The sequence below is a fragment of the Emys orbicularis genome, chromosome 20 (genome assembly GCF_028017835.1).
Source record: "Emys orbicularis isolate rEmyOrb1 chromosome 20, rEmyOrb1.hap1, whole genome shotgun sequence".
Lineage (NCBI taxonomy): Eukaryota > Metazoa > Chordata > Testudines > Emydidae > Emys > Emys orbicularis.
Window position 1 is genome coordinate 21968402 of NC_088702.1, and position 11515 is coordinate 21979916.

General features: G+C 48.8%; 1 protein-coding gene across 1 annotated transcript; it reads left to right on the forward strand.

Moving 5' to 3' along the window:
• Window positions 1-1454: 1454 nt before the first annotated feature.
• LOC135892251 (interferon-inducible GTPase 5-like) lies at window positions 1455-11260 on the forward strand. Its single transcript, XM_065419953.1, has 4 exons — window positions 1455-1635; window positions 2385-2623; window positions 7500-7625; window positions 10136-11260. Exons 1-4 carry the CDS (start codon window positions 1455-1457, stop codon window positions 10823-10825), a joined length of 1236 nt encoding a protein of 411 aa, XP_065276025.1. The 3' UTR covers window positions 10826-11260.
• Window positions 11261-11515: the final 255 nt, after the last annotated feature.

Consider the following 11515-nt stretch of genomic DNA (forward strand, 5'->3'; position numbering starts at 1 on the left):
ATCTCTTCATGCAGTCAGAGGGGCACAAAGCAGCTTCCGTGTCAATTAGGGCCGAAAAATATAAGGGCGGAGAGAGACTGGTTCTGAAAGTGAAAGATGTTCTGTTGACAGCATACAAATAGAGAAGTTAGAAACAAACATCAAATCCACTTACGGGAAGATTGTGACATAACACAAACTTATTTCTTAGGCTCCAGAACCCTGACACAGAAGAACCAAAACCAGAGAGAGACAAAGCAGGCTGCTCCTAAGGCAGAGAGGCATAACTCAACCCACCTTACTCTAGGCTGGCTCTTTGCAGACTGACTGATGATCGCACACTTCCCTGCAGACTCCCAGCTTTTGATTAGGACCTGGAAACCTCTTACCCGTTAAAGAGATAGCTTGTCATTTTAACACTCTAGTACTGACCCTCGCTTTCCTTTCAGGGGTGATCATGTCACAGTCATCCATCACTGCTCAGTGCGGCGAGGATGTCACCCTGAGCTGCACCTTTCCCACACTCGGCTTGGCAGCAAATCAACACGTGAACGTCACCTGGAAGAAGCCAAGAGCCAATGGACCAGATCTGCTGGTCCACAGCTACTCTTTGGGAATGGAGAAACAATCTGAGGCTTACAGGGGGCGGACGCAGCTGGATCCAGAAGGATTCGCCAAAGGGGACGCGTCCCTGAGACTGAGGGATGTTCACATTCAGGATGAGGGGTCTTATAGCTGCTTCGTCAACTCTGAGCTGGGCCCGTGGTCTGAGGAGACATCACTGACAGTGCTGAGTATGACACCTCCTACAATGGGCTTTGCTGGCCTCTGAGGCTACAGCAGGTCAAAAAGATGCCGTTCAAACGTTTGTTGGGAGGAAAACAGCTTTTCAACTAAATGCAAATTGTCACACACACACCCCAAATTTTTTTTCCATTTTTTGTTGCTTAATTCCCATTGAAGTCGAGGGAGTTAGGCACGTAGAGGGATTCTCAAAAGCACCTCTCTGCATCTGTAGGCACCTGAATCCCTTTGGAAATCCCCTCATGCTGTCTTGGTGCATCCATGGCTTTGATACCAAAGCTTCTCTGACACCCTCCATCACTAGCTCCAGTATTAACCACCATCTCCCCTTCTGCTAATCCACTCAGGTTTTGCAGTTACAGATTTTGGGGTGAAATGGAAAATGGGTGCAGGCTGTGTTGTGGTTACTTTTTAGACTACAGCGTATGCATGTCATGTGTGCATGAGCCACTGCTTGATGTCTGAAAAACTCAACAAAAAATATTGATTTTTCTCTTTAAGGGGCAAGACAACGAGAGTCGCCCATTGTAGTTCAGGAAGGGGAGGACATCACTCTCAACTGCTCCTTCGAACCTGAGCGAAACCTCCAGCTGTTGAACATCATCTGGAAGAAGGAAACAGCGGAGGGACGGGATCTCCTGGTTCACACATACTATAATGGGAGGGACCAGATGCTGAGACAGAATAAGGCTTACCTGGGCCGGACCCAGCTGTATCCGGAGAGATTCCACGAGGGAATTGCGTCCCTGAGACTCAAGAACGTCCAGCTGGCGGATGACGGGGTCTACACCTGCCACGTCAAGCCCCAACTGGGCACATTTTCCGTGCGGATGAGAGTGACCGTGGAGAAGGGTAGGGCTCCTCTTACAGGGCACCGCACGAGTCCCAGGGTCCGGGCAGCTGGGCCGCTAGGAACAGCTCCACGCGGCGGTGGGCTCTCACATCACCGTAACCCACTGGGGAGCGGAGCTGGATGGCTCAGCGAGATGGTACATAGGGGGCCCAGGTGATCGCTGGTGAATCTCAGTGGTAGCAAAGGGGAAGGGGTGAGAGGGGCCAAGCACAGGCAAATAGGGTTGCCAACGGTCTTGTTTTTATCCAGGCAGTCTTGTTTTTGGCTTCTCTGTCTGGGTGGTTTTCGGGGACCTGGCAACCCTCAATGGCACCCAAACCAAAAGTCCGGTTACCGCAGGGTGGACGGAGGCACTGGGTCATTACCCCGCACCAGCCCCTGCTCGACCAAGGCCACCTCCTACCTGCTGGCAGGCCCCATGAGACGATCCAGTGAGAGATGTGGGGAGAGGAGCAAGCAATGGGGTGGGGCCTTGGGAAGAGATGAAGAAGGGGGCGTGGCCTCCTCATGGGTCTGGTTACCAGCAATTAGAAAGGAGGGAACCCTACAGGCAAATGGGAGGAGAGGTATGATCTCTCTGTGCAGCTCTGACAATATTTGAGATCCCCTGGGCTCGTGGCAGTGGGAAAGGTGTCTGCAATTCCCAGCACCTCTTGGGGGGAGGGCGGGGGTTTCCTGGGACCCTGCTGCGCTCACAGAAGCATTCTGGGTTTTGTGGATTTTTCTTCCCCCCCCACATTTCTTACAGGTGCCAGGTGTGTCTGGTTCTATTGGGCACCTCTTCCTCTTCTTCTTCTTCCTCTTTCCCTGTTGGTAATGCTTATCATCATTAAAATGCGTCGTCTTCCCGGCCGATGGAAACTGAGGACATCCAAACACGCCTTTGGATTGGAGGCTGACTATGAGGAGGGAAGAGCGCAGCCGGAAGCCTATTTCTTGTGGGACTTAAGAGTGGATGATACCAAACAGACTCTAGAGTCCCGGCAGGTGAGTTTCAAAACATTTTTCTCTCCTTGGCGCGTCTGTGGGGAGGCGTCTTCATTACAGATGTGGGGAGGGTTTACGCTGCTTTGAGCATTTTTCTTTTGCCTGTTTGAAATCCCTCTGTTTAATTACATTTTCATAGATTCAAGGACTGGAAGGGACCTCGAGAGGTCATCGAGTCCAGTCCCCTGCCCGCATGGCAGGACCAAATACTGTCTAGACCATCCCTGATAGACATTTATCTAACCTACTCTTAAATATCTCCAGAGATGGAGATTCCACAACCTCCCTAGGCAATTTATTCCAGTGTTTAACCACCCTGACAGTTAGGAACTTTTTCCTAATGTCCAGCCTAGACCTCCCTTGCTGCAGTTTAAGCCCATTGCTTCTTGTTCTATCCTTAGAGGCTAAGGTGAACAAGTTTTCTCCCTCCTCCTTATGACACCCTTTTAGATACCTGAAAACTGCTATCATGTCCCCTCTCAGTCTTCTCTTTTCCAAACTAAACAAACCCAATTCTTTCAGCCTTCCTTCATAGGTCATGTTCTCAAGACCTTTAATCATTCTTGTTGCTCTTCATTTGCACTCAGCGATCTCCAGACACGAAGAAAAAAAATTCCCTGCCTCCCCTTCTCCACCAGAATTTTTAAGGCTGATTGTTTTCTGACACCGAATGTCAGGGTGCAGGTACCCGGCCCCTGGATGGACTGTGAGGAGTTTATAATTGCTCAGAAATGCATAGATTCCAGCCAGAAGAGACCACTCTGATCATCTGGTCTGACCTCCTGGATAACGCAGACCAGAGAACTGCCCCAATCAGATCCTTTAGAAAAACATCCAATCTTGATTTTAAAATTGCCAGTGATGGAGAATTCATCACAACCCCTGGTAATTTGTTCCAATGATTAATTACTCTCACGGTTAAACCTTATTTCCAGTCTGAGTTTGTCTAGCTTCAACTTCCTTTTTCTGCTCGACTGAAGAGCCCTCTGTTATCAATTTTCTATTTCCCATGTAGGTATTTATTCCCCATGTAAGTGATCTTCTTCTTACTGTCTTAATTCTGGAGGCCATATATTTCTCTTTTTGTCCATTTGCTTCCCTCATCAATTTTCTACAATGCCTAGCTTAACATAAGAACATAAGAATGGCCATATTGGGTCAGACCGAAGGTCCATCCAGCCCAGTATCCTGTTTGCCAACAGTGGCCAATGCCAAGTGCCCCAGAGGGAGTGAACCTAACAGGCAATGATCAAGTGGTCTCTCTCCTGCCATCCATATCCACCCTCTGACAAACAGAGGCTAGGGACACCATTCCTTACCCATCCTGGCTAATAGCCATTAATGGACTTAATCTCCATGAATTTATCTAGTTCTCTTTTAAACCCTGTTATAGTCCTAGCCTTCACAACCTCCTCAGGCAAGGAGTTCCACAGGTTGACTGTGCGCTGTGTGAAGAAGAACTTCCTTTTATTTGTTTTAAACCTGCTGCCCATTAATTTCATTTGGTGGCCCCAAATAGTTCTTATATTATGGGAACAAGTAAATAAAGTTTCCTTATTCACTTTCTCCACACCACTCATGATTTTATATACCTCTGTCATAACCCCCCCTTAGTCTCCTCTTTTCCAAGCTGAAAAGTCCTAGCCTCTTTAATCTCTCCTCATATGGGACCCGTTCCAAACCCCTAATCATTTTATTTGCCCTTCTCTGAACCTTTTCGAATGTCAGTATATCTTTTTTGAGATGAGGAGATCACATCTGTACGCAGTATTCAAGATGTGGGCATACCATGGATTTATATAAGGGAAATATGATATTCTCCGTCTTATTCTCTCTCCCTTTCTTAATGATTCCTAACATCCTGTTTGCTTTTTTCACTGCCACTGCACATTGCATGGACGTCTTCAGAGAACTATCCACGATGACTCCAAGATCTCTTTCCTGACTTGTTGTACGTAAATTAGCCCCCATCATATTGTATGTATAGTTGGGGTTATTTTTTCCAATGTGCATTACTTTACATTTATCCACATTACATTTCATTTGCCATTTTGTTGCCCGATCACTTAGTTTTGTGAGATCTTTTTGAAGTTCTTCACAGTCTGCTTTGGTCTTAACTATCTTGGGCAGTTTAGTATCATCTGCAAAGTTTGACACCTCACTGTTTACCCCTTTCTCCAGATCATTTATGAATAAGTTGAATAGGATTGGTCCTAGGACTGACCCTTGGGGAACACCACCATTAGTTACCCCTCTCCATTCTGAGAATTTACCATTTATTCCTACCCTTTGTTCCCTGTCTTTTAACCCATTCTCAATCCATGAAAGGGATCTTCCCTCTTACCCCATGACAACTTAATTTACATAAGAGCCTTTGGTGAGGGACCTTGTCAAAGGCTTTCTGGAAATCTAAGTACACTATGTTCACTGGATCCCCCTTGTCCACATGTTTGTTGACCCCTTCAAAGAACTCTAATAGATTAGTAAGACAAGTTTTTCCTTTACAGAAACCATGTTGACTTTTCCCCAACAATTTATGTTATTTTATGTGTCTGACAATTTTATTCTTTACTGTTGTTTTAACTAATTTGCCCGGTACTGACGTTAGACTTACCGGTCTGTAATTACCAGGATCACCTCTGGAGTCCTTTTTAAATATTGATGTTACATTAGCTATCTTCCAGTCATTGGGTACAGAAGCTGATTTAAAGAACAGGTTACAAACCATAGTTAATAGTTCCGCAATTTCACATTTGAGTTCTTTCAGACCTCTTGGGTGAATGCCATGTGGTCCCGGTGACTTGTTACTGTTAAGTTTATCAATTCCAAAACCTATTCTAAAGACACTTCAATCTGTGACAATTCCTCAGATTTGTCACCTACAAAGGATGGCTCAGGTTTGGGAATCTCCCTAACATCCTCAGCCGTGAAGACTGGAGCAAAGAATTCATTTAGTTTCTCTGCAATGATTTTATCGTCTTTAAGTGCTCCTTTTGTATCTTGATTGTCCAGGGGCCCCACTGGTTGTTTAGCAGCCTTCCTGCTTCTGATGTACTTCTAATTTATATTCATTGCTATCAACTTCCCGTTTCTTTCAATTGTTATATATTATTGTTTGAAGCGGTTTTCACTTCCTCTCTAAGCAGGCTGGTTTTTTAAACTCTTTCTCATCTGGGATTGTGGTTTTCTGGGCATCTAGTAAAATGTTCTTAAACCATTCCCAATTATCATTCACCGTTTTCTCTTTACATTCTTTCTGCCAGCTGATACATAATTAAAACACCCTGTATCTATATTACTGGTTGGGACTTTATTCTCATTGCACACGACAAATGTGATCAAGTCATGACCACTTGCATCTAAAACAGCCACGCATTTTTAGTTCTGTGATCAATTCCTTTTGATCTGTCAAGATCAGTAGCAGATTAGCCACTGGGCCGACCGGGCTTCTAGCTGAAAAACCTTTCCCTGCCTTTATCCAATGCCAAAAATGGGGGGCGCCAAAAAAGGGGGGAAAACCCACTCCCTGAAAATTAAAAAAAAGGGAAACAAATCAACATTTTGAGAATAAAAATATTCAGTTTGAATTGAATTTTATTTTGTTTAGAAAATTGCAGCAGAAAATTGAAATGTTGTGATAATAAATAATAATAATAATAACAATAATAATGGAATCGTAGCCCCGTAGGGTTAAAAGGGACTGCAAAGGTCATCAGGTCTAACTCCTAATAATAAAAACCTATTGTTTATTAGGTGCATTACAGTAGCACCCGTAACCCGGCCTGGGACCCCACTGTGCTAGGTACTGTACATTATTACTGCCCTTTATTAGGTGCATTACGGTAGCACCCACATGCCCATATCCTGGTGCAGGGCCCCACTGTGCTGGGCGCTGTAAATTATTAGTGCCCTTTATTAGGCGTATCACGGTAGTGCCCAGGCACCCCATCCTGACCCTGAACCCCAGCGCGCTAGGTGCTGCACAAACACAGAACAAAGAGAGTCCCTGCCGCGAAGAGCTTCTAGTCTAGGTACAAGAGACACCAGCTGGAGACAGCCAGACGGACGGGGGAGGGCAAGGAAACTATGAAAGACTATTGTTTAAATAGGCCAGACAGACACGGTTGGGAAGGGGGAGAACGCACGAGCGATGGGATGGCCGCAAACGAGGTGTGTTTCGTTAGCACCAGGGAAGGGACAAGGGGGGGCAGGGGTGCTGAGGGGAACGGAGTCAGAGGAGTGAAGCTGAGGTGAAGAGACCATGGGGGGGCTGGCGCAAAGAACCGGCCACCTTAGTTCTTACCCGCCCCACCCAGTCCGTGCGACACGGTAACGCACCCAGTAAACACCAGCCTGTTGGATTAGGCCTCCGCAGTGCAGCCCGAGCAATCTGCAGCCAGGCCCAAAGGAGGAGGAAAGGGGTCTCCTGCTTCCCTCCCTGTTGAGAGTTTGAAGAAATGGGTCACCAGACTCTTGCTTCAGCTTATGGCTTCCCAGCCTTGCCTCACTCACCTGCCCCAAGGATTTCGCCAAGGCCTTCTGGTGCAGGATACGGTTTTATGCCTTTCCTACCTTCACTCCGGTTAGCCCAGCAGAGGTTTCATCCACACTGCAGCTGGGACGTGTCGTTCCCAGAGTGGGCAGAGGTGCACATGTCAGCTCCGATGCAGCTAGCCCCTAGCAGCGGGGCCAGGGAGATCCAAGCAGTGGCCCCCTGTACAGTCCCGTCCAAGATCCTAGACACGTCCTGGGGCAGCTAGCCTGAGCCACCGCCTGCAGCCATGCCAGTATTTTTAACAAGCTAGTGCAATCAGAGTTGTGCCAATTGCAGTGTAAACGCACCCTTTCTATTCACTCCAATGTGAATCTTTTCTAGACGCCAGCCTGGGATGAAAGACACGCATGGGAGAAGCCTGAACAGCCAGAATTCTCCCGTGGAAAGTCTCCTGCAAAGGAAAAGGATCCCAGAAATATTGCCCAGAAGCCTAGCAAAAAAGGCAAAGTCCCACTTGTAAGCAGCGCTATTTTCACAGAAGAAGGAAAACCAGTTCAAAAGAATGAGTTAGGCATGTTTATTTCATAGACCTCTCATTATTTCTTAACTCTCTAGCTCTCTGTGGATTATTTCTCACATGTGTTTGCCTTCTTCCCAATTTCGTATCTAGGCATGTAACTAACAAATTGCTCCCCTCTTCCAGATCAGAATGAAGATGTTAAATAGATCAGACGCTCTTAGGGGCAGGGGAATGTCTCACTGGGTTTGTGCAGCACCCAGCGCCCCGGGACCCTGGATCTTGATATGCAGCCCTGATTTCGGTCAGGGTGTGGCAGTGCCCAGTGCTACAGGCAGCCCCACTCTGTGTTTGGACTCTAATACAAGTTCTGGGGCTGGTGTGCTTGTGTGTTACTCCCCGTCAGAAATCAGGACCTGGGGCTGCGGGTCGAGGCAGGTTCCCTGGAGAGAAGCCAGGCTGGAGCAGGGCTAGGAACAAGCAGGCACGAGGAAGCTGCCAAGCAGGCTTCCAGCAAGCAGAAATTGGCTTCACTCTGCATGTAATTGCTTAGTCATGTCTTTAAGCAGCGAGTTGCTTGTTTTGGGGCTTATCCAGGTGGTGGCTGCTGCCTTTTTCTTAATTCGCCGCCGGAGAGCGTGATTGGTTCCTGGTTGCGCAATCTGCGTAAAAAAAAAAAGCTTTAAAGGCTCCCTGCTTAGCAGCCTGTAGACTGCTGCTTCTTCAGAGCTGGTCTGCTGAGCCTTCCAGCTAATCAGGCGGGGTGGCCAAGTAGGCAGCGTACTCCAGGGTGGCTGCGCTCAGAGACCAGCTCTGCTACAGGCCCCGATTCCCGACCATCCCATCCAGCTGAACAGGCAGGAGACACCCGGAGACCAGGTTCTGGTCTTGGAGCTATTAGTAAATTTCTTGTCCCCCCCAGGGTACCTCGGCACTGCAGCTGGGAGCGAATGCCTCAGCCCAGGCAGGCAGCCCCAGGGGAGCTCAGAAGGCTGAAAACAGCTTTCCCCACAGAGCCTGGAGCTGAGATAAAAGCATCAAGTGGGTCTGTTAGTGGCTGGGAAGGGAAATGCCTCTGTGTCCCCCCCCCCACACACACACGCTGTCTCCTGGCTCCCAGCCACGCTGGGCTGTGGATAGGGTATGATCTATGGTAAAATGTCACTTCCATGTGTAAATCAAACTTGTGGGTGCGGAAGGCAAGGGAAGGAGACACTAGAAAAGGCAGAGACACAGCTCAGTCCTGACCTGCAGCCCCCCTGCCACCCCAGCCCTGAGCTCTCCACCCTCACGGCTCTGCCAATGAGGCTCAGTCCTGACCTGCAGCCCCCCTACCGCCCCAGCCCTGGGCTCCCTCCACAGCTCTTCCAGTGCTCCTCGATCCTGACCTGCAGCTCACTGCTAGGCCAGCAATGGTCTCAGGCTCTCTGCAGACTCAGGCAGGTGTTGCTGCATCAGTTACACATGGGGAGTCCCTCCTCTGACATCTGTTGTCCCAGGCTGTTTGTAGACTCATCTCTCCATCCGTTACCCTCGGCTCATTATTTTGATGTTGTTTTCACAAGTGTAACAGCTAGAGAGTTACTTTAAAAAAGGAAAAGGAAAGCCGCATGTAACAGGATGCACTCACCCCTCGTGAGCGCCCCCTGGCTGAGTGCATGTGCCTTCACTCTCTTCTTTGTTTTTGGTGGCTCTTCGGTGACTCAGCCCTCCAGCCGAGTCACACACAGTCTTCACTGTGAATTGCTACTCTGCCAGCCAGCCAGTCACCCAGTCTTCACTCCTTGAGCTCCACACAGCAACTGCCTGCTGCTCTGTTCTGCAGCTCCTTTTATATGGCCCTCCTGGCCCCTGATTGGCTGCTTCCCCTGCAGCCACTCTAGCCTGCTTAGCCTGCTTGGAGGACCTCTCTACTGCTCTTTTTTTCTGAGGCAGGGTGTGGCAGGACCCAGCAGGGGTCCCTCCAGCAGGGGGCCTCAGGGCCTAATCTACCCCATCACACCGCGCTTCTGGAGAACAAGCCAACAGCTTCAGATAGGGGCAGGTACAGATATGGGCATGTACTGGATGTTGTAAATGACAGAGGCTGGCAATGCCCCCCAGGGAATTATGAATTGGCAGCCCACAGCCGCGTCCCAGCCATGCATGGGGAACAGCCCAGCCAGCCCCCTACAGAATGTCACTGAAGGCTGAAATAAGAGTTGAAAGTTTCATGTTTGACAGGGACTTTTAAACCCAACTGTAATTGAAATAAGCAACAGAGAGTCCTGTGGCACCTTTAAGACTAACAGATGTATTGAAGCATAAGCTTTCGTGGGAGCATAAGCATGCACATGCGTCTGACGAAGTGGGTATTCACCCACGAAAGCTTATGCTCCAATACATCTGTTAGTCGTAAAGGTGCCACAGGACCCTCTGTTGCTTTTTACAGATCCAGACTAACACGGCTACCCCTCTGATACTTGTAATTGAAATGTTTCTTTTCCTTTTCCAAGGCCAGCTGCTGGGCTCTGACGGGGACAGCGCCGAGTCCTGGATCTACACGTTTACTTCTGACGCGAGTGACCTTTCTGAAGCAGATTCTGCATGGCAGGAGGATGGGGGGTCATCACAAAACCCCATGCGAAGCGTCGCTCTCCTGGGGCAGACGGGCGCTGGGAAATCATCCTTTGTCAATGCCATTAGAGGCCTGGGTGATGAAGAGGAAGGTGCTGCTAAAACCGGGGTGGTGGAAACAACAATGGTACCAACTTCTTACCGGCTTCCCAAACAGCCCAATGTTACAATATGGGACCTGCCAGGGTTCGGGTCGATGACGCGTCAATCAGACATGGACCAGGATCTCTTCAGTTTGAGCCAATACGATGTGTTCCTCATCTTCTCCTCCCGTCACTTCACAGCCACCCACGCTGGCCTGGCCCGGAAGATCCAGCGAGTGGGGAAGAAGGTTTATTTTGTGCGCTCCAAGGTCGACAGGAACTTGCTTGCTGCCCGGAGGAATCGGCCTTCTACCTATAATGAAGAGCGAATTCTGCAGGGAATCAGAGACACCTGCGTGAAAGACTTGCAGAGAGAAGGGGTGACTTCCCCACAGGTCTTTCTCCTGTCTAACTTTGAATATGGCCGGCACGACTTTCCTCTCCTAGAGGAAATATTACAGCAAGAATTTGGGAGTCGTTTGGCTGGCTGAGCTCTTGTTCCCCAAAAATCTTGCACAAGGAAAAAGCAGCCATGCAGCGTCAGAAACCAGCCCTTGCTTCAAGTTATAATACTGAAAATATTCATATAAATCTCCAAAAGGACCTGGCAGAACTAGAGGGGGTTTAGAGAAGGACCATGAGAATGATCAAGGGATGAGAAAAGCGTGCTTATGGAGAAAGATTGAAAAAAAATTGGGGTTCCCTGAGAAAGGAGACGAAGAAGAGGGGACAGCATAAAAGTCTGTAAAATAATTACTGGGACAGAGAAGTGAGATCCGGAGCTTCTGTCTTCCCTGTCCCCTAACACAAGAGCAAGGGAGCATTTAATAAAAGTAAAGGTTGGGAAATTCAAACCCAAGGAAAGGAGCTCCTTTTTCACACAGAGTGTGGAACTCACCTAAATTCCCTCTAAGCTGTGCGGCCATGCTACCTATTAAGCCCCGCACAGGGGTTCAGGGCTGCTGTGGGGAGAGATGCCTCTCCCCAAGCCCTGAAGCTGTGGCGGTCCGGGGAGAGGAGCCTCTGCCAGCCGGCCCCAACCCAGAGCTTCTGTGGCTGGGGAAGAGGCACCTCTGCCCGCCAGCCCCAAAATGGGAGCTGTTGCAGCCAAGGGAGTGGCGCTCTCCCCCGACAGGGCCTGTTGGAGCTGCCGGGGCAGGAGAGAGGTGCAGCTCATCTGG

Bases quoted from the DNA above. Each gene is read 5' to 3' on its own strand.
- LOC135892251 (XM_065419953.1), top strand. From the start codon at position 1,455: ATGCTGAGACAGAATAAGGCTTACCTGGGCCGGACCCAGCTGTATCCG. The intron at 1,636-2,384 runs GTAGGGCTCCTC...CATTTCTTACAG, and splicing joins GAGAGTGACCGTGGAGAAGG to GTGCCAGGTGTGTCTGGTTC. The intron at 2,624-7,499 runs GTGAGTTTCAAA...AATCTTTTCTAG, and splicing joins AGACTCTAGAGTCCCGGCAG to ACGCCAGCCTGGGATGAAAG.